General features: G+C 43.7%; 1 protein-coding gene across 2 annotated transcripts in view; it reads right to left on the reverse strand.

The window, feature by feature from the left end:
- MYO3B (myosin IIIB) overlaps positions 1-20,298 on the reverse strand; it is a 297,619-nt gene that overhangs the window by 226,607 nt on the left and 50,714 nt on the right. For both annotated transcript variants that reach the window (XM_081181948.1, XM_081181947.1), the window contains one exon: positions 13,558-13,634. In XM_081181948.1, the coding sequence (XP_081038074.1) occupies positions 13,558-13,634 (77 nt within the window). The remainder of the gene's footprint in view (positions 1-13,557; positions 13,635-20,298) is intronic.

The raw sequence follows: 20,298 nt of genomic DNA on the forward strand, positions 1-20,298 counted from the left end.
CATTGTCCAAGCAGGGCATACAAATGCACTCTATTCAGGCTACATCCACACCACACATTTAAAACACATTGCTTCCCCCCAAAGAATCCTGGGATCTGTGGATTTATGAGCACTAAACTACAGTTCCCAGAATTCTTTTTTTTTGGGGGGGGTGGACTCTGCTTTAAGTACAGAGTGTGAATGTAACCTTAGTTACCAATTCCGATTCAAGTCTACCATTGACAGACACATTCAAATTTTCTGCATAAATTCAGGATGCAAGTGTTCTTAATTTTTAACGGTGGCCACAGAGTACACACACAAAAAAAATTCTTGCCATCGGATGCTAATTATTCCAAAATAATTACAGTCTTTGAAATCCTCTGGCAACATTTCCTTTTGAAAACAATGTTGTTTTTTATCCTCTTTAGTGCATACATTTGCAGAGAGAGAGAGAAACATGGGAATCTAAAGGGGAAATGTAGTCTTCCTACAGGAATTATTGCATTTTGCTCATTTATTCTTCCACATTTACATCCCACCGTCATGGAATCCCAATGCAGCTTACATGTGGATCAAATCTCAGCATTTCAAATTATTAATATTCACATTTTCCTGACAAAAAGGCAATGGTTTATGCCCTACAAAAATATTAACAGAGAGGAAGAATAAGTACTTAAAACCCAGCTCCTCCTTTTAAAGGCAGAGGGGGTGGAACAAGACAGGTGGAATAGTTTGTCCCTGATAGTTCCAGCAGTCTCCATCCTGTAAAGACTGATCAGAAAAAGAGATCGCAGAGGACAGCTCAGCAAATTAAGTGCCAAAGAAACCAAGCTAGAAAACCTATTCCATAGCATAGATCAGCCTTCCCTAACCTTGTTACCCCCAAATGTTACTGGGCTACAGCTCCCATCATTTCTGATCATTGGAGGTAGTCCAGCCACATCTGGAGGGAACCGGGTTAGAGAAAGCTGGAGGAGAAGGTGCCGCCATGATGAAACCATGGTCCAACTGTTTTACCCCTAAGGGAATGGGAAGATACATACAGAATGAACTTCTCTCCAAGTATTAATACCAGAGGTTAAGTTTTTGTTTTTTGTGTGTTTAGTTGTGTCCGACTCTTTGTGACCCCAAGGACCAGAGCAAGCCAGGCACTCCTGTCTTCCACTGCCTCCCGCAGTTTGCTCAAACTCATGATGGTAGCTTCGAGAACACTGTCCAACCATCTTGTCCTCTGTCGTCCCCTTCTCCTTGTGCCCTCCATCTTTCCCAACATCAGGGGTTTTTTCCAGGGAGTCTTCTCTTCTCATGAGGTGGCCAAAGTATTGGAGCCTCAGCTTCAGGATCTGTCCTTCCAGTGAGCACTCAGGGCTGATTTCCTTCCGAAGGGATAGGTTTGATCTGCTTGCTGTCCATGGGACTCTCAAGAGTCTCCTCCAGCACCATAATTCAAAAGCATCAATTATTCGACGACCAGCCTTCTTTATGGTCCAGCTCTCACTTCTATACATCACTACTGGGAAAACCATGGCTTTAACTATACGGACCTTTGTCGGCAAGGTGATGTCTCTGTTTTTAAGTAAATTATTAAGTTAAGTTTTAGGTGGCTGCAAATTGTGGCTAGGTAGAAGCCATAAGTGTCATAGGGCTTCAAGGGAAATGAAAGAAAGCAGAAACCAACATGACTAGGGATGGGGAACATGTGGCTAAGCTGTTGTTGAACTCCAACATCTGTCAGCTCAAGACCCATCTTTCCCAGTAGTCAAGGGAAGATGGGGTCATAGTTCTAACAACATCTGGGTCCCCATTCATGCCCAGAATCCATGGGAATCCTACCAGCTTGGACACAGGTTATTCCCCCCCCCCACTTTAGATATCACTTTGGGTATGTGGCAATGCCACATTAGAGAGAGAAAGAGAGAGAGAGAGAGAGAGAGAGAGAGAGAGAGAGAGAGAGAGAGAGAGGGAACCCAAATCCACAAAAATTCTATATGTTTATTTGGAAAGCTATAAGGATAATGGTGATGATTATGATGATATATTTATGTGCCACTCATCTGACTGGGTTGCCCCAGCCACTATGTTACTCTAAAAAAAAGAAAGAAAGAAAAGGTAAAAGACCCCTGGATGGTTAAGTCCAGTCAAAGGCAACCATGGGGTTGTGGCGCTCATCTTGCTTTCAGGCTGAGGGAGCCGGCATTTGTCCACAGACAGCTTTCTGGGTCATGTGGCCAGCATGACTAAACTGCTTCCAGCACGGAACACCGTGACAGAAACCAGAGTGCACAAAAATGCTGTTTACCTTCCCACCATAGTGGCACCTATTTATCTACTTGCACTGGCATGCTTTTGAACTGCTAGATTGGCAGAAGCTGGGACAGAGCAACCCGAACTGACCCCATCACTGGGATTCAAACTACCGACCTTCTGATCGGCAAGCCCAAGAGGCTCGGTGGTTTAGACTACAGCGCCACCCACATATGTTACTCTACTTCTATTCCAACAATATGTCTCGCTTTCATGACTGATGACTGAATGTAATAGAAAATTAGCATTTAAATTGACACAAAACTATGAGAAACCAGCAAAATGTAGACACATGGTTCAAGAGGGTCTATATGTTTTGTATGATTCAAAAAACAACAAGGAAGCACAGAGAATACAGGATTGATCAGTGACTCCTTTAAAAAGTATGCCTGGATTCTACACCGCAAAACTATCCACCCGCCTCCCCCTCCTCCTCTCTCCTCAGAATACACAACACATGCATTCAAAAAAACATAGCCGCAGGCATACAATGTATAACACGGCGTGATTATGGCTGTGGCGCGAGACTAGCTGGAGACCTGAACTGGACAATTAGCACCGCTGACCCACCAAGCTGGGAAGAAGCTGGAGTTTAAAAGGTCTGAGCCTCCTGGGGGAAAAGCTGGTGATGTTACTAGCTAAGCAGCTTATGAGGTATGCCGGCATTATGCTGAAAAATGGATCAGTGTACACACATTCAAAACCCTGAATATGGCACAATCTAGTTACCCTTGCTCCAAGGAGAGCAAAAGAGCTGGCAAAGCAAACAAAATGCACCGTCTGATTTTTGTAATGTTACGACATGGTTTAATTTAATTTACAGCACCAAGGCAAGATGCTATACATATACATGCATGCAACTCGATTTTGTATGTTCTATAGAGAGCCAGTGTGGTGTAGTGGTTAAGAGCGGTAGACTCGTAATCTGGTGAACCGGGTTCGCGTCTCCGCTCCTCCACATGCAGCTGCTGGGTGACCTTGGACCAGTCACACTTCTTTGAAGTCTCTCAGCCCCACTCACTTCACAGAATGTTTGTTGTGGGGGAGGAAGGGAAAGGAGAATGTTAGCCGCTTTGAGACACCTTCGGGTAGTGATAAAGTGAGATATCAAATCCAAACTCCTCCTCTTCTTCTTCTTAAAGGGAGTCTGTGCTGGGGAGACTATCTTCATATTTTTAACTTGCATGGCTCATGACTGCAAGTATGTTTGTGTGTGTTGAATGATGGTAGTGGGGGATTGACTGATTTAAGACAGAGTGGTTTACATCGCATTTTGTATTTTAAGAGCTGGAGCAATGCTCTTTCAGTCAGCAGACTGGCAATAGGAATGAATGGCGTTTAAATGGCGGGTGTATCTGAGCTAAAATAAATCATCCTCATTTGCCTCTCAATCCAATCACTCTCTTGCTTTCCATTTGCCATACAACTATTTGAATATAAATAAAATGCTCTGTATTCAAATACACAGGAGCTATGAAAAAATGCAAGGATAATAGGCATGGAAATATATTGCTGCTCTTTTCTAAGCAGGAAAAATTAGGCACAAACACGAGGCTTGCTTAAGAGGACAGCCTGCTCCAGGGTAACTCAACATACAGCTCAGGGATAGGCAACCTAAGGTCCAGGGGCCGGATGCGGCCCAATCGCCTTCTCAATCCGGCCTGCGGATGGTCCAGGAATCAGTGTGTTTTTAACATGAGTAGAATGTTTGCTTTTATTTAAAATGCATCTCTGGGTTATATGTGGGGCATAGGAATTTGTTCATTTTTTTTCCTTTCAAAATATAGTCTGGCCCACCACATGGTCTGAGGGATGGTGGAGCGGCCTACAGCTTAAAAAGGTCGCTCTTCTTCCAGTTACAAAAAAAAAAAAGCTTAAAATAAGGCATGTTTCATCTATGGAAGTATACAGAGCTGGGAAATAACAGCCATATTTTATGTTTTTAGAAATGGACACAGTATGCAGGGATGGTGGGGAAGGGGGGGGAATGATCCAGTTTTCATTTAAAAGCAAACTCATCTAGTCTGCCCTTTCCCAGAAAATATGTGGATTGAAATACAGTACAGCCATCCTTTGACATTCACACAGAATTTTGCAATGCAGTTGTTCAGCCAAGTGACTTAGTTTGCAACTAAGTTTTACTTAGAGTAGATCCATGGATCTACTCTCATTCTACTCTAATGGATCTACTCTACTCTAATTCTACTCAAATGGAAATTAAGGACTCCACCATAGTCATGTCCATTGATTTTACTGGGTCTACTCGGAGTAAAGCTCGGTAGAATACCATCCAATGTGTACAAAAACGGATGTACTAAAGTGTGGATTTAAATGCCTGCATTAGTGAAAATGGTACAAAAATGTGTTCTGTTAGGAGAAACTGCTGGCAAGAATGTGTATCCTAGGGGAAACTGCGTGTGTAATTAGGAGAAAATTTTACTAAAACGTTGAGGAATTTTAAAAGGAAATCAGAAACTGATGCAGAAATGTAGAGAATTGAACTAAAGATGAGAAATAGAGAAACTCACCTGTCCTAAACCATATGCTTCTCCTTCCATCCCAGCGTTTCTAAGTGCACCTAAGAATCTGTAAAGCACACAGCCATCAGCTCCAGGTAGCATGATATGTCTGCTACCAGTTCCCACAACCTCTCCTAAAATCATGATTAAAAGCAGAGTCCTCTCGTGATTCCTGTCAGGAGTTAAGCCTGCACTCGAGTAGGACCCTGGCAGAGACACGTGCCCGACTGGCATGTTCCCTCAGTCCTGGTCAATCGTTCGGGAGCTTCATAAGCTTTCTTCAGTCCAAACATCACAGTGACTGATGCCAACCGACACCGGCACACTTAGGGATCCGCAGAGTTTGTGCAACTCGCGTGACAGACCTCAGCAACTCAGCATTTTGGCTAATCTACTTTATTTACATATACACACACACACGGAGCACTGCAACATGGCTCCCTCCCTCTCTTTCTCTCTAGCATCAGACAGCAAAGAGAAAAAGAACAAAGGACAATAGTCCACTTCACGGAACACAGTAACACAAACATCCTGTCTCCGTCACTTCCCACTCTGTGGAGTCAAAACATATACAGTCATGTGATAGACAACAATCCCATGACTGCAATCATAGACCAGGAATTCTAACAATTCCAGCATCAACCAGCTCCCCCTTGCCGCCATCTCCATTTTCTTTCCCTTCTAACCTGATGAAGAATTATGGAGAACTCAGACACGTTGCACACTTTTTTGTAACATTTTGCTTGGCCGAATATAGAATTGTGAAAATACAGATTCTGGAATTTTCTTCCAGTGTGCCACAGACCTCCTTGTAATAAATATGAGAAGTCCTATTTCGTAAATCTTTCTTCTTCCTAGGTTCCCCAAATTTTCATCCACTGCCATATGCTATGGAAATTTATGAACTGTTTAGAGAGAGCAATGAGTTGCATAGAGAGAATAACTCAAAAGCATTAGAGAACAGGCTGAAGAAGATATGGTGAAGTAAAACTGCACACAAAATGGTTAATGTTTGCCATTATGAGTTATGCCTGGGCAAAATTTAAAGGAGGAAATGACATGTATAGTTTTTATTTTTAAATATACATAATTTATTTGATTGTGAGGCGTCCTCCCAGAATGATGACTCAGCATTTACATCCTGAATAAAACCCCGTCATATCCTGGCATTTACCATTAACAGAGACTGTCAAAATGCGAGGGGGCAACACTATGGCAGGAAGCTTAACACATTTCAAGCTTTTGAAATTTCTTCATCCTCTTTCCAAAAACATCTGTTCCCAATAATGTCACTTCACTGAAAGCATGTAAAAGAACTCCTTAGAGGCAGTAACTCAGAAGGAAGACACAGCCAATTTTGCTAGGCATAGCAAAATCAATTGCCTTTCATTTTTAGCCCTCCCATTTTGAAATATATATAAAAAAATAGCCATCGGCTCGGTTATAAGGCAGCAAAACAATATCTATGGAGGCTGTCCAATCATTAAAACACATCCCCAGCCCCGAAAAGAAACCAGACAGTTTTATCTATAGTTAATCAAAGGATCCATAGTACTTTGTTAATGAAGTAGAATCATGTAGAATTGGAAGGGACCCTGTGGATCACTTAGTATAAAAGCCTGCAACCTTAGGGTTATCAGCACCATGCTCTAACCCATGGGTAGGCAAACTAAGGCCCGGGGGCCAGATCCGGCCCAATCGCCTTCTCAATCCGGCCTGAGAACGGTCCGGGAATCAGCATGTTTTTACATGAGTAGAACGTGTGCTTTTATTTAAAATGCGCCTCTGGGTTATTTGTGGGGCATAGGAATTCGTTCATTATTATTTTTTTCAAAATACAGTCTGGCCCCCCCACAAGGTCTGAGGGCCCCCAGCTGAAAAAGTTTGCTGACCCCTGCTCTAACCAACTGAGCTCTCCAGAGCTATCCGCTTCAAGCAATTCACACCAAAAAGTGAGCTATGAAGATCAGAATTAGACAATTTCCCCCTTCAGACATTTAACACAGGTACAAGCTGCCTCTCCCCATGCATAAGTATTTGCGCGAAAGAGTGTACATTAGTTGATTTTTTATAACTCGGCTATTGTGTACACAGGCACACAGACGGCACACTTTTATTTGTTTGTTTGTTTGTTTATTTATTTATTTAATTTCTATACCGCCCTATACCTGAAGGTCTCAGGGCAGTTCACATAAAATATCAAATACATAAAATCAAAACAAAACAAAACAAAACCAACAACCCAATTAAAAAAACAACCCAAAAGAGCCAGCACTTTAAAAAAGGGTATACGATGCAGATCAAGTCAGGCAAAGGCCTGGTTGAAAAGGAATGTTTTTGCCTAGCGCCTAAAGGTGTATAGTGAAGGTGCCAGGCGAACTTCCCTGGAGAGAGCATTCCACAGACGGGGAGCCACTGCAGAGAAGGCCCTGTTTTTGTGTTGCCACCCTCCGGACCTCTCAAGGAGGAGAAAACGAAGAAGGGGCTCAGATGATGATCTCAGGGTTCGGGTAGGTTCATATGGGAAGATGCAGTCCTTGAGCTATTGTGGTCCTGAGCCATTTCAGACTTTATAGGTCAAAACCAGCACTTTGAATTGGGCCTGAGAACCAATTGGTAGCCAGTGCAGTCGGACTAGAATCGGTGTAATATGCTCAAACCGTCTTGCTCTGGTGAGCAACCTGGCCGCTGAATTCTGCACTAGCTGAAGTTTCCAAACCGTCTTCAGAGGCAGCCCTATGTATAACCCATTGCAGTAATCTAACCTTGAGGTTACCAGAGCATAGACAGCAGTAGTTAGGCTTTCGCTGTCCAGATGGGGGCGTAGCTGGGCCACCAGCCGAAGCTGTTCAATGTTACATGTGAATACCTGCGCAAGTGTACAACTTGATTGTTTGCGTACTCAGATTGTGCGCTCATTGAATGCAAGACGTGAACACTCCTAGTGGGAAGGGGAAAGAGGGACTGAGCCATTGATTCCCACCCCAAATGCTGCACACATTGCAAGCACCCTTCTACATATGTGGCATTCTTCCCTCTTTTGCTTAGCTTGTTTAGATTCTATTTAGCACACAACAAGAATGGCTCTTTAATCTTTTGGGCGATCACATTACCTGCTGTTTACTCAGTAAACAGCATTTGAAGAGAAGATGTGCTTGATTAGAAAGGCAAGGGCAAATCCCTGCCTGTTTATGAGTATATCCTAAATATCTTCACACTTGGGAAGACAGGCGAAATAATATCAGTGTACTGGAAGAAGCAAAGATCACCAGTGTTGAAGCAATGATTCTTCAACATCAACTTCGTTGGACTGGTCATGTTGTGCGGATGCCTGATGATCGATCGTCTTCCAAAGCAACTACTCTATTCCAAACTTAAAAATGGAAAGCGCAATGCTGGTGGTCAACAAAAGAGGTTTAAAGACTGTCTCAAGGCAAATCTTAAAAAATGTAGTTTAAACACCGACAACTGGGAAACACTGGCCTGCGAGCGCTTCAATTGGAGAACAGCCTTTACCAAAGGTGTCATGGACTTTGAAGACACTCGAACTCAGAACACAAGGGGGAAAAGTGCTAAGAGGAAGGCATGCTTGGCAAACCATCACCGTGATCAACTCCCGCCCAGAAACCAATGTCCCCACTGTGGAAGGACGTGTGGATCCATAATTGGCCTCCACTGTCATATACGGACCCACTGATAAAACTGTGTTTATGGGAGACAATCATACTCGGTTATGAGTGATCGCCAAAGAAGAAAGAAGAATGAGTTCAGACCCTCCAAGTGTCCCCATTTTCCAGGGCCGTTCCTTATTTAGAGAAGCTGTCCTGGTTTCTGATTTTATCCCGGAATGTCCTGCTTTTCCTTAAAGGTAAAGGGACCCCTAACCGTTAGGGTCCAGTCACAGACGACTCTGGGGTTCCAGTGCTCATCTCGCTTTATTGGCTGAGGGAGCTGGCGTAGAGCTTCCAGGTCATGTGGCCAGCATGACTAAGCCGCTTCTGGCAAACCAGAGCAGCACACGGAAACACTGTTTACCTTCCCACCAGAGCGGTACCTATTTATCTACTTGCACTTTGACAATCGTTCGAACTGCTAGGTTGGCAGGAGCAGGGACCAAACAATGGGAGCGGGAGATCACCCCGTCGTGGGGATTCGAACCGCCAACCTTCTGATCGGCAAGTCCTAGGCTCTGTGGCTTAACCCACAGTGCCACCCACATCCCACAGCACCACCCGCTTTTCCTTAGGACATCCCTCTTTTCATTGGAGAAAAGTTGAGGGTATGGACTTATTCAACCCCCAAGCCGTCTGAAGGCAGTCCTTTATAGGGAAGGGGTTTTTTATGCTTGATGTTTTATTATGTTTTCATATATTTTGAAAGCTGCCCAGAGTTCTGGAGCAACCCAATAAGATGTGTGGGGTATAAATAGTAAAATTATCATTATGGAATGGGACATCCCTATTTTCATCGGAGAAATGTTGGAGGGTATGCGAGTCCTCTCCCCTTTCTCTCAGGGGCTCTTGTACAAACAACGGTTTATCTGAAACAATGGCAACCCCTTCCCAAACCAAAAATGACTCCGTTCGGGTTCTAGCAAACAAGAGGCTCTAGCAAACAAGATAAAAACTTAGGATCAAACCAATAACTAGATAAATTAAGGGCTATTAATTTGCTGAACTAACTTTTAAAAGGGATACAAGAATGGGAGATGTGAGGAAGTCAGGAAAATATGTAAATTTTAGATATAAAATAAGAAAGAGGGAATTTTTGTGTTTTTTGTATATGTGTTTTTTCTTTTTAGGTATTTTTGTATTTTTGTATTTTAGTGTTTAATGTTTGTATTGTTGTATTTTGTAGTATGTATTGTGTGTTTCTATATTTTCTTTTCTGTATTTTTTCTTCTATTGTTAAAACCTAATAAAAAACTTTATAAAAAAAACAAAAAACAAAAACAAAAATGACTCCGTTCTGCAAAAGTACCAGCAAACTGGGAGAGGAGTGAATCTGCAAAATTATAGTTACAGCGAGACACTGCCTAATGAGCATTAAATTTGCCTTCTATGTTATAAATGGGACGTGTATACAATCTTTCCTTACTGCAGAGAAACTGTTCATCTCAGTGTTAAGATCCTGCTCTTCCTTTTCCCTATTCAAACAATCTGCATTTGCGCAATGACTTTCAGGTGCCTTTGAGGCATCAAAAAATCAAATGGATTTTGTACTTCATTTGTCTAAATGTGCATCTTTCCCCTAGAATTTGGCCGACATAAACTCTCCCTCTTATTTAAATGGTACTCGGGCAGAGAACAAAACGTCCGTCCAGATCAGGGAAGCTAATGTTAGCTAAATAGGAAGTAAAGAAACCTCAAGCTATTAAGCTGCGACTGACCTTGAGCCCTGTGATGCGGGCCACTGAACAGCAAATAGGAGATGCTGGAGGGGAGAAAAGGGAAAAGGCAAGCAAGGCCCTTTTTTAGACTGTTTGTATGCATTGGGCACGATGTTTATTTCCAGTGAATTATAAAACCGAGCTTGCTGTTTTCAATTACTGTACGTAGAATCCTGTCACTTTTGCTAGGCATTTGCTTTCTTCATTGAAAGGTATTTAAAGCCTCTTAATTAAAGCTGCCCAGCACATTACAGTTGCAGCGTCATTTTGAACGTAAGATGGATATTGAAAGTTATCATTTAAATAGATCCATCAAAAGAAATATGTTTTGATTAAATAAGAAGTTTTGCTTTAAAGCAGCAGCCGGAGCTTCTAGCTGGGAAGGCTTGTTCAACAGGACATTTCTAGAATGCCATTGAAGATTACATTGTTTTTCCGTAAGAACGTTATTTTTGATATCCCGAAAGATCCACCTTATTTTTTAATCCATGCCATTTAAAAATAAAAAGTTGTATTAAAATGCATTCGGATATTTGCTGCTCACTCATTTATTGCTTCTTGTGTACAGGCAATGAGCGTTTCACAAAGGGGTGGCATTCTTGACCCCTGTGCACATCGGCAGAGCACTAACGAGTAAATAAATAAATAAATAAATAAATAAATAAATAAATAAATAAATAAATAAATTATATACACACTGCCCATCTGGCTGGGTTTCCCCGGTCACTCGGCAGCTCCCAAAAGAATATGAAAAACACGATAAAACATTAAAAACTTCCCTAAACAGGGCTGCCTTCAGATGTCTTCTGAAAGTCAGGTAGTTGTTTATTTCCTTGACATCTGATTGGAGGGTGTTCCACAGGGCGGGCGCCACTACCGAGAAGGCCCTCTGCCTGGTTCCCGGTAACCTCGCTTCTCGCAGTGAGGGAACCGCTAGAAGGTCCTCGGAGCTGGACCTCAGTGTCTGGGCTGAGCAATGGAGGTGGAGACGCTCCTTCAGGTATACTGGGCTGAGGCCATATAGGGCTTTCAAGGTCAGCACCAACACTTTGAATTGTGCTCAGAAACGTACTGAAAGCCAATGAAGGTCTTTCAGGACTGGTGTTCTATGTAAATAGGTCCTTGTTTCAAACAAGTACAGGGGGATCAGTCCATCTCTGATCCTCTTCCCTCTTGACATATTGATTTCATCCAATTTTGCTGGAACTTTTTTTTCTTTTTAACGAAACTCCAAAAAAACACACAACAACTTTGCATTCACAATAGTACACATTTCATATTCATTTCTGTATGTTTCCCCAAAAATACCAATTCCCTATGCATTTCCCCCTAAGGTGCTCTTTATTGCATGCATTGCCACCCAAAATATTCATTTTAATACATGTTTTTGAGCCAAGAAGTGCAGTGGAAAATTCAAAGAAGTGTGCAGCACATGTAGGATGACTGACCAGGCAGAGGTTGTTTGTGTGGTGTTTTAAATGAGGTGCTACTTGTGTTGAACATTGCACAGGCTCTGGTGTCGCATTTATTCTGGGTCTAAATGTTTTAAGATGCATCTCTCATTACCCTCCTCTTACAGAATAGCCCACTTTGTTCTGTGTTGAGTGACAGGCTCAGCAGGATGGAGGCAAGGCAAGGCTTCAGTGGCACCCTGAACAGCTCCGCAAGAGCAATGCTCAAATGTTGTTTCAGCGGCAGTCATCCTCAGACTGACCCTTAAATCATAGAATCATAGAGTTGGAAGAGACCACAAGGGCCATCGAGTCCAACCCCCTGCCAAGCAGGAAACACCATCAGAGCACTCCTGACATATGGTTGTCAAGCCTCTGCTTAAAGACCTCCAAAGTAGGAGACTCCACCACACTCCTTGGCAGCAAATTCCACTGTCGAACAGCTCTTACTGTCAGAAAGTTCTTCCTAATGTTTAGGTGGAATCTTCTTTCTTGTAGTTTGGATCCATTGCTCCGTGTCCGCTTCTCTGGAGCAGCAGAAAACAACCTTTCTCCCTCCTCTATGTGACATCCTTTTATATATTTGAACATGGCTATCATATCACCCCTTAACCTCCTCTTCTCCAGGCTAAACATGCCCAGCTCCCTTAGCCGTTCCTCATAAGGCATCGTTTCCAGGCCTTTGACCATTTTGGTTGCCCTCCTCTGGACACGTTCCAGTTTGTCAGTGTCCTTCTTGAACTGTGGTGCCCAGAACTGGACACAGTACTCCAGGTGAGGTCTGACCAGAGCAGAATACAGTGGCACTATTACTTCCCTTGATCTAGATGCTATACTCCTATTGATGCAGCCCAGATAAATAGCGGTTTCTGCATCATTTCAGTAGCTAGCTCTACCTTGCATGAGAGGAACCTCTTGATTTAAAGGGGACAAGTCTACTTTAGTAGCCACTGACCCAATGGAGGAGGTAAAAATGTGGCTCTCCTTGGGCTTTGAGTCTTAAGAGTCAGAGGAGGAAGAGGAGTTTGGATTTGATATCCTGCTTTATCACTACCCAAAGGAGTCTCAAAGTGGCTAACATTCTCCTTTCCCTTCCTCCCCCACAACAAACACTCTGTGAGGTGAGTGGGGCTGAGAGACTTCAGAGAAGTGTGACTGGCCCAAGGTCACCCAGCAGTTGCATGTGGAGGAGCGGGGAAGCAAACCCGGTTCACCAGATTACGAATCCACTGCTCTTAACCACTACACCACACTGGCTCTACAATGTGACTTCCTAAGGCTAGAGATGTACTGGAACAACAGAACACTCTGGACCAGGTACTTCTGCTGCAGTTTTCTTTCTCCTAATCTGAATTCCGGACCTCCTCCCCAAAAGGGGGGGAGAGAATCTGACTCTATTGCCATGACACTGACACATTCATGACACTCACCGTATGAGTTAACTGTTGGAGGGAGTGTTGCCAGATTAGAGAAACTGTAGTATTTAACAAATTCCTTTGATGACCTGCTATATAGAATCAGGTTGGATGTAAAGCAGATTCATTGGGAAACTACCATTCACCATAGATGTGGGTTCAAACTTTGCTGCCCTGTTTTTGGCACATAACTTCGGTCACCTCAGCTAAATCCCAATCTTCTTACTCGGCTTATTCTTAAAGATGGATGGCTAGTATCCTATATATAAAGGGGGTTTGAGAATTCAGATAACATGTATCTCAAAGCCCTGCAATCTTAAATCTAGCTTTTTATTTTTGTATTTAATATAACTTATGTACTACTTGATTGTCAAAAACACACACACCAAAACAACAAATAACAAGACAACGAAATTAGCAGTTAAAAAAAACACACCAGTTCAAAGCAGCTATTTAATAGAAGTAAGCGTACACACGATAAGCAAACTATAGCTCACCTCAGGAGCCATCCAAAATGGGGTTCCAACTGATGTGTTTCTTCTCAGCCTCGTGCTGGTAAGCTGTGCAGAAACACCTGTAATGATAAAATGCATTCCAAATATTGGCACAATAGCATTCCTTTTTGAAAACTGATCCTTATTGCCCTTTCAATACAATGCCAGAGAGGGCAATCAAGGTCAATAGATTTATACAATTCCCCCCACTAATGGGTGACAATTCTAAAGTCAGGCAGTTCTAAAGTCGGTGCATTTTGGAATTGCCTAGCCAAGATGTCATTCCCAGAATCAATTGAGGCTTCTGTTTGAATAGAATCAATCACCTTCTATGGTGGCACATCTCTGCCATTTGGACAGGTGTCAACCAAATTACACTTGAGATTGGCAGATCATTTGGCACCAAGTACATCATGTAAATAAATAATAATAATAATAATAATAATAATAATAATAATAATAATAAATTTATACCCAGCCCATCTGGCTGAGTTTCCCCAGCCACTCTGGGTGGCTTCCAATCAAGTGTTTAAAACAATACAGCATTAAATGTTAAAAACTTCCCTAAATAGGGCTTTACATGTGTGTGTGTGTGTGTGTGTGTGTGTGTGTGTAAAGGTAAAGGACCCCTGGACGGTTAAGTCCAGTCAAAGGCGACTATGGGGTTGCGGCACTCATCTCGCTTTTCAGGCCAATGGAGCCGGAGTTTGTACACAGACAGCTTTCTAGGTCATGTGGCCAGCATGACTAAACTGCTTCTGGTGCAACAGAACACCGTGACAGAAACCAGGGTGCATGGAAACGCCGTTACCTTCCCGCCGCAGCGGTGTCTATTTATCTACTTGCACTGGCGTGTTTTCGAACTGCTAGGTTGGCAGGAGCTGGGACAGAGCTCACTCTGTCATGCGGATTTGAACCGCCGACCTTCCGATCAGCAAGTCCAAGAGGCTCAGTGGTTTAGACCACAGCGCCACCTGCTCCCTTTTTACATTATATTGCAGCTGTGGAAATCTCGATGGGTCCCTCCAGACTGGTATCTTATTGCAGATGTATACTGCAACCTCATAGTGATTAGTGATGGATTTATTCTGCTTCAGTTTGATCTGCAATATAGGCACCCCCCCATTCATGTGCGATCGACTCATGCACAACCATGTACAGTGGTACCTCGGGTTACAGACGCTTCAGGTTACAGACTCCGCTAACCCAGAAATAGTACCTCGGGTTAAGAACTTTGCTTCAGGATGAGAACAGAAATTGCGTGGCAGTGGCGCGGTGGCAGCGTGAGGCCCCATTAGCTAAAGTGGTACCTCAGGTTAAGAACAGTTTCAGGTTAAGAACGGACCTCCAGAACGAATTAAGTTCGTAACCCGAGGTACCACTGTATACGCATGGTGCCAGGAAATCATTCCATTCAAACCCGGAAATGGCAGGAGAGAGCTCATGTCTTGCGAGTACACTCTTCTTGGAGCCCGAAGAGGACATCAGTGAGGGAACCCTGAAGCAACCTGGAGGCTCATTGTGGCTGCTCAGTCTCCCCGCCTAACAGCTGATCTGCAGGGCTGCGAGGAGAGAGTCTCTTCCTTTAAATTCCTAGGAGTTTATCTCAGTGAAGACCTTACTTGGAAAATCAATACAACCCAGGTGGTTAAGAAAGCCCAACAGAGACTCCATCTCCTCAGAGTATTGCGAAAGAACATTTGATGATCTCCTTCTACCGGTCCACAATAGAAAGTGTCCTTTCATACTGCATCACGGTGTGGTATGCTGGTTTGACATCAACTGATAGGAAGTGCCTACAGAGGGTGGTGAATACAGCACAAGATATTATGGGCTGTCCCATGAATTCGCTGGATGACATAGTGGAAGAACGTTGCCTCAGGAGAGTGAGGGAAATCCTCAGGGATGATTCACACCCTGGCCGGCACTTTCTTGATTTCCTGCCCTCGGGCAGAAGATACAGAAGCATGATTAGTTGCACCAACAGGGTAAAAAACAGCTTCTATCCGTGGGCTGTTAGGCTGCTGAATGAAAAGATAACAACCGGGCAACTGACTTTCTGGTTTGGTGGGTTTGTGTCAGTAAATGAGGGGAATTAAGACAAAGAGAGCTGAGTGGGAGGTGTTCGTGTAATCTCACTGTATACAAGTGACAATAAAGTATTTCAATTTCAATTTCAATTTCAAGTGCAGCAGCAGGAGGAGGAATTGCTTTTCCACTTACCCCCCCCCCCAGCCTCCTGCCAGCCCCAGACCTTCAATGTCAGTTGTGGATATTTTTTACATACGGCATTTTGGGTATGGATTGAAGAGAGAGTGGTGGAGAGGGCGTTTAAAGGGTGCTCCCCACTTTACACAACTTCACTCATGCACACAGGGGCCTGGAACATAACCACTGCATAAATCGCCTGTACTCCTCCAATGCAACCACGTTATTGCTGCCCCGAGGCACTTTAGCACAACAAAAGCAGGAAAGTTATGGGATTTCAGGAGGATATCCACTGACTGGAAATGAAGAAGGCTGACCACCTCAAAATGCTTGTATTGGAAGTGGGATCACAAGTAACAGCATCGTGAGCACAAATCATGGTAAATGTGCAATAAAAAGGATGTCTGCGGGAGCCTAATCTCCACCTGTATTTGGGAACTGAAGACCTTATAGAGTCGTCCAACAAAGAACAAATTATGTACCATAAGAGGGATAACTCACACAAGTTCGGAGTAATTTGGCAACCATTTAAAGAATTGTTCACTAACTGAATATTGATCTCTGTAGTTCTCGCCCATGTGCAAAAATTTCCTTTTCTATAATTTGCTGTAGATCGCCTAGAATCTGTATCCAATTTTAAAATGGCTCTCTTGGGCTTAATAGCATGTATTGATCACAACCAAAAGTGACAAGTATATAAGAGTAAATAGGTATTCAGAAGTCATGTCTGCATCCGACTTAAACTAGACTTAAAGGCCCTTTCCTTTCCTTGGGAATGGTAGTTTTTGAAGAGGAAGGTGGGGACCCCAAAAATGGAATTTTCAGCACCTTGACCAAACTACAACCCCCAGGATTCATTGGGGAAAGCAGAGACAATTCAGTGTGTGATACCAGTGGGGTGTATTCAATGGTGGTTTTGTGCTGGGAGAAAGTGGGCCACCCTGTTTTCAACTTAACCAGGCTATATGGGGTGTTAGAGGAGGGGTAGTACCTCTGGCAGGGGTCACACCATACACCTTTTGGGATAGTTTGTGCATCTTTGGTCCCCAACCCTGCATTCAGCTATCACCTGTGGCTCCTAGAACAGCCTTTCTCAACCTGTGGGTCCCCAGATGTTGTGGAACTACAACCCCCATCACCCCTAGCTAGCAAGGCCAGAGCTCAGGGATGATGGGAGTTGTAGTCCAACAACATCTGGGGACCCACAGGTTGAGAACTGCTGTCTTAGAAGCTGTCTGCATGCGACAGCAGCCACACCCTGGAATGGCTTCCACTGGCTGGCTAAACCAGGTGAGGGTAGCCAGTGGGTCTCAAACCCTCAGTGAGTTAGGGACTTGCGCTGCACATGAAGACAGGCTCTGGCGGATTGAGTGGACAAGACCAACGGTGGGTCCAATGGTCAAGGAGACGGTTTCTGCACGTGATGTAGAGGGAGAAGGGGCTGTCAACCTGGGAAGGTAGCCCATCTAGAAGAACTCTGATCTGAAACCTCTGCTGCCTTGTGGTATATCTTCAGGAGGAGAAAAGGCTGAGGAGCAAACCCTACGCAAAACTGGAGTGGAGTCCCTAAGACAGTTGGACTGTGTCTTACATACCTCCTTTTGGCAGCAGCTCCTGCAGCCAAGCTGGTGCCAAACATATTGCTCTGCTTTCCTTCGGACCACATCAGGGAGACCAAGCTGGGGCTGTCATGTGGACAGCCCAAGATCTCCATACACACTGCCCTGGCTTGCTCCTAACACAGCCATTTGACTTCACCTCTGGAGACACACTCCATGAATGCCAACAACAACAAGGTAACCTCACCACTTTTCAGGGTGTCATTTAGGGAGTATGGGGGAAGCATTTTCTCTGACCTCCGTTGCAGACCAGATGTAATATCAGGAGCACCTGTATTTCTACCTACCAGGTTCTTCCTGCTGCACATTCCTTTGCATGTTTATTCAAAAGTAAGTTCCATTGAGTTCAACAGGCCTTACATTCGGTTTAGTGGCCACAGGAATGCAGTGAAAGTCATTATTGTTTTGAATCGTATAATCATTCTGTATACAGTGGTACCTCGGGTTAAGTACTTAATTCGTTCTGGAGGTCCGTTCTTAACCTGAAACTGTTCTGAAGCGTATGTAACCTGAGGTACCACTGTATACTTGAGGTATAAAGATGAAATAGAACGGCTACAAATGCTTTCGTTTTGCTACGCTTTGTTGTTTTGCAATTCAATCTTGAATATATCAAAGAGCAGGAGAGACATTTGGATATACAGTGGTACCTCGGGATGCAAACGGGATCCGTTCTGGAGCCCCGTTCGCATCCTGAACAGAATATAAGATGCAACAGCGCGTCTGTGCGTGTGCGGGTTGCGTTTCGCCTCTCCCGCGCATGCGTGTGACCTCATTTTTACCATCTGCGCATGCGCGAATGGCGAAACCCGGAAGTAATGCGCTCCGTTACTTCCGGGTCGCCGTGGAGCGCAACCCAAAAGTATATTTATCCTGAGATATGACTGTACTTTGTAAGAATTTTGGCCACTGCATAAGTGCAAACACACTGAAATCTGAAATTGTACCTCTGTCATTCTGTGGACTAAATGGACAGCGTTTAGGTTTCCTCCAGTTTCAAAATGGGTTTGGAATGCAGGTAGATTTCATCTTAGCAAACACATTACATTTTGTGCCATCAAATATTTTGCAAGGTGTTTTTTTTGAGATGTCAGAAATGTATGTCAAAGGATCAGACAAAAAGCCACCTAAACTTATGGCTCTCTCATCCAACTCTTCTCTCACTAAAGCACAGCCAGTTGACAGCATCAATCGTTTGCCATTCTTGTTCTATTTTGGATTTTATATCCCACTGTGGGAGTGCAACATGGTGATTATGTGCAAAATATTGAAAAATGCTATTCAACCAATATTGTTCCCTTTTTTTTACTTCCTCCCTCCGATGTGCTCTTTTCTTTTGGCATTGATGGGTTATTTCCTGCAGCTCAAGCAAGCTGCTGGTGCTTATTATTGTCCCGGGAAGACAGCATTGAATAAAATGTGATTTCCACCCCTTACCCTTTAGATGCCAATGAGACTACTCAATAAGCTGTTGCTTTAGGCTAGTTGTTTGCCCAACTGGCTCCTCAAAACTGTGTGTTTCAACTACTCATCAATAACGAATTTCTGCACCTCCCTGCAATAAACAGGCATCTGCTCTCACGTTCCTTGCACAAAGCAATCACAGAGCCTTTGCTTTTAAAATAAATTCAGCTACTTTGGAAGTACCAGGGAATTAGCACTTACTGAAGTGCCAAATGGGATGTATATAAAGCAGTTTATTCTGCTTAGGGATTGCTGCCCAGTAGGGTTGTTTTTGAGAAGCCACATTTACATACTGAAAGGTTTTTCCCCCTAAAAAAAAAAAAAAGATTGTGGTTTCATAGAATCATAGCATTCTGGAGTTGGAAGGTACCTTTAGGATCATCTAGTCCAGTTCCCTGCAATGCAGGAATGTGCAGCTGTCCCATACAGGGAATCGAACCTGCAACCTTGGCATTATCATCGCCACACTCTAACCAACTGAGCTACTGACCTGATGTGAATTACTTTTCTGTCTTGTTCAGTTAGCTCAGTGTTTCCCAAACTTGGGTCTCCAGCTGTTTTTGGACTGCAGTTCTCATCAGCCCTGCTAGCTAGGAATGATGGGACTTGTAATCCAAAGATAGCTGGAGACTCCAGTATGGGAAACCCTGTGTTCGCTGGTTAACTCTCCCAACTCAGTATTATGCATGTTTATTCACTTCTTTATATTATTGTTGTAACCCTCTGGACAGGAATTTGGGTGGGGTGGGGTGGGGTGGGGGCCAGTGACTGTGGAGGTTTATTGCAAAATCCCCAGATGGGCAATACCTTTATAGGAGCAACCAAAAATGCCACGAAGTCGTGAGCAAGCTACACCAGATGTTAGAAGTAAAAATAGAAGGGGTTGGGAGAAGAGGAGGGAAACACACCATTGCCAGCTCCCTGATTTGTTTCTCCTGCCTGAAACCCCATCAAACTCCATCAAATTCTATGAAGCTATCTTCTGCACATGCACAATGAACATCTGCATTGAACATACCTCTGCTTAAGTATGGCCTCCATTTTCAAATTCAATAGAAAATGGTTTGAGGGCAAATGCACCATATAGGAGTATTTCTCAAGAAGCTACAAGATAAAGATGGAATGTTGCTGATGTCACGTGTAAAAAGGTAAAGGTAAAGAGACCCCTGACTGTTAGGTCCAGTCGCGGACGACTCTGGGGTTGCAGCGCTCCTCTTGCTTTATTGGCCAAGGGAGCCGGCGTACAGCTTCCAGGTCATGTGGCCAGCATGACTAAGCTGCTTCTGGCGAACCAGAGCAGCGCACGGAAATGCCGTTTATCTTCCCGCCGGAGTGGTACCTATTTATCTACATGTACTGTTGTGCTTTCGAACTGCTAGGTTGGCTGGAGCTGTGACCGAGCAATGGGAGCTCACCCCATTGCGGGGATTTGAACTGCCGACCTTCTGATTGG

Source organism: Podarcis bocagei (genome assembly GCF_964188305.1).
Source record: "Podarcis bocagei genome assembly, chromosome: 1".
Classification (NCBI taxonomy): Eukaryota; Metazoa; Chordata; class Lepidosauria; order Squamata; family Lacertidae; genus Podarcis; species Podarcis bocagei.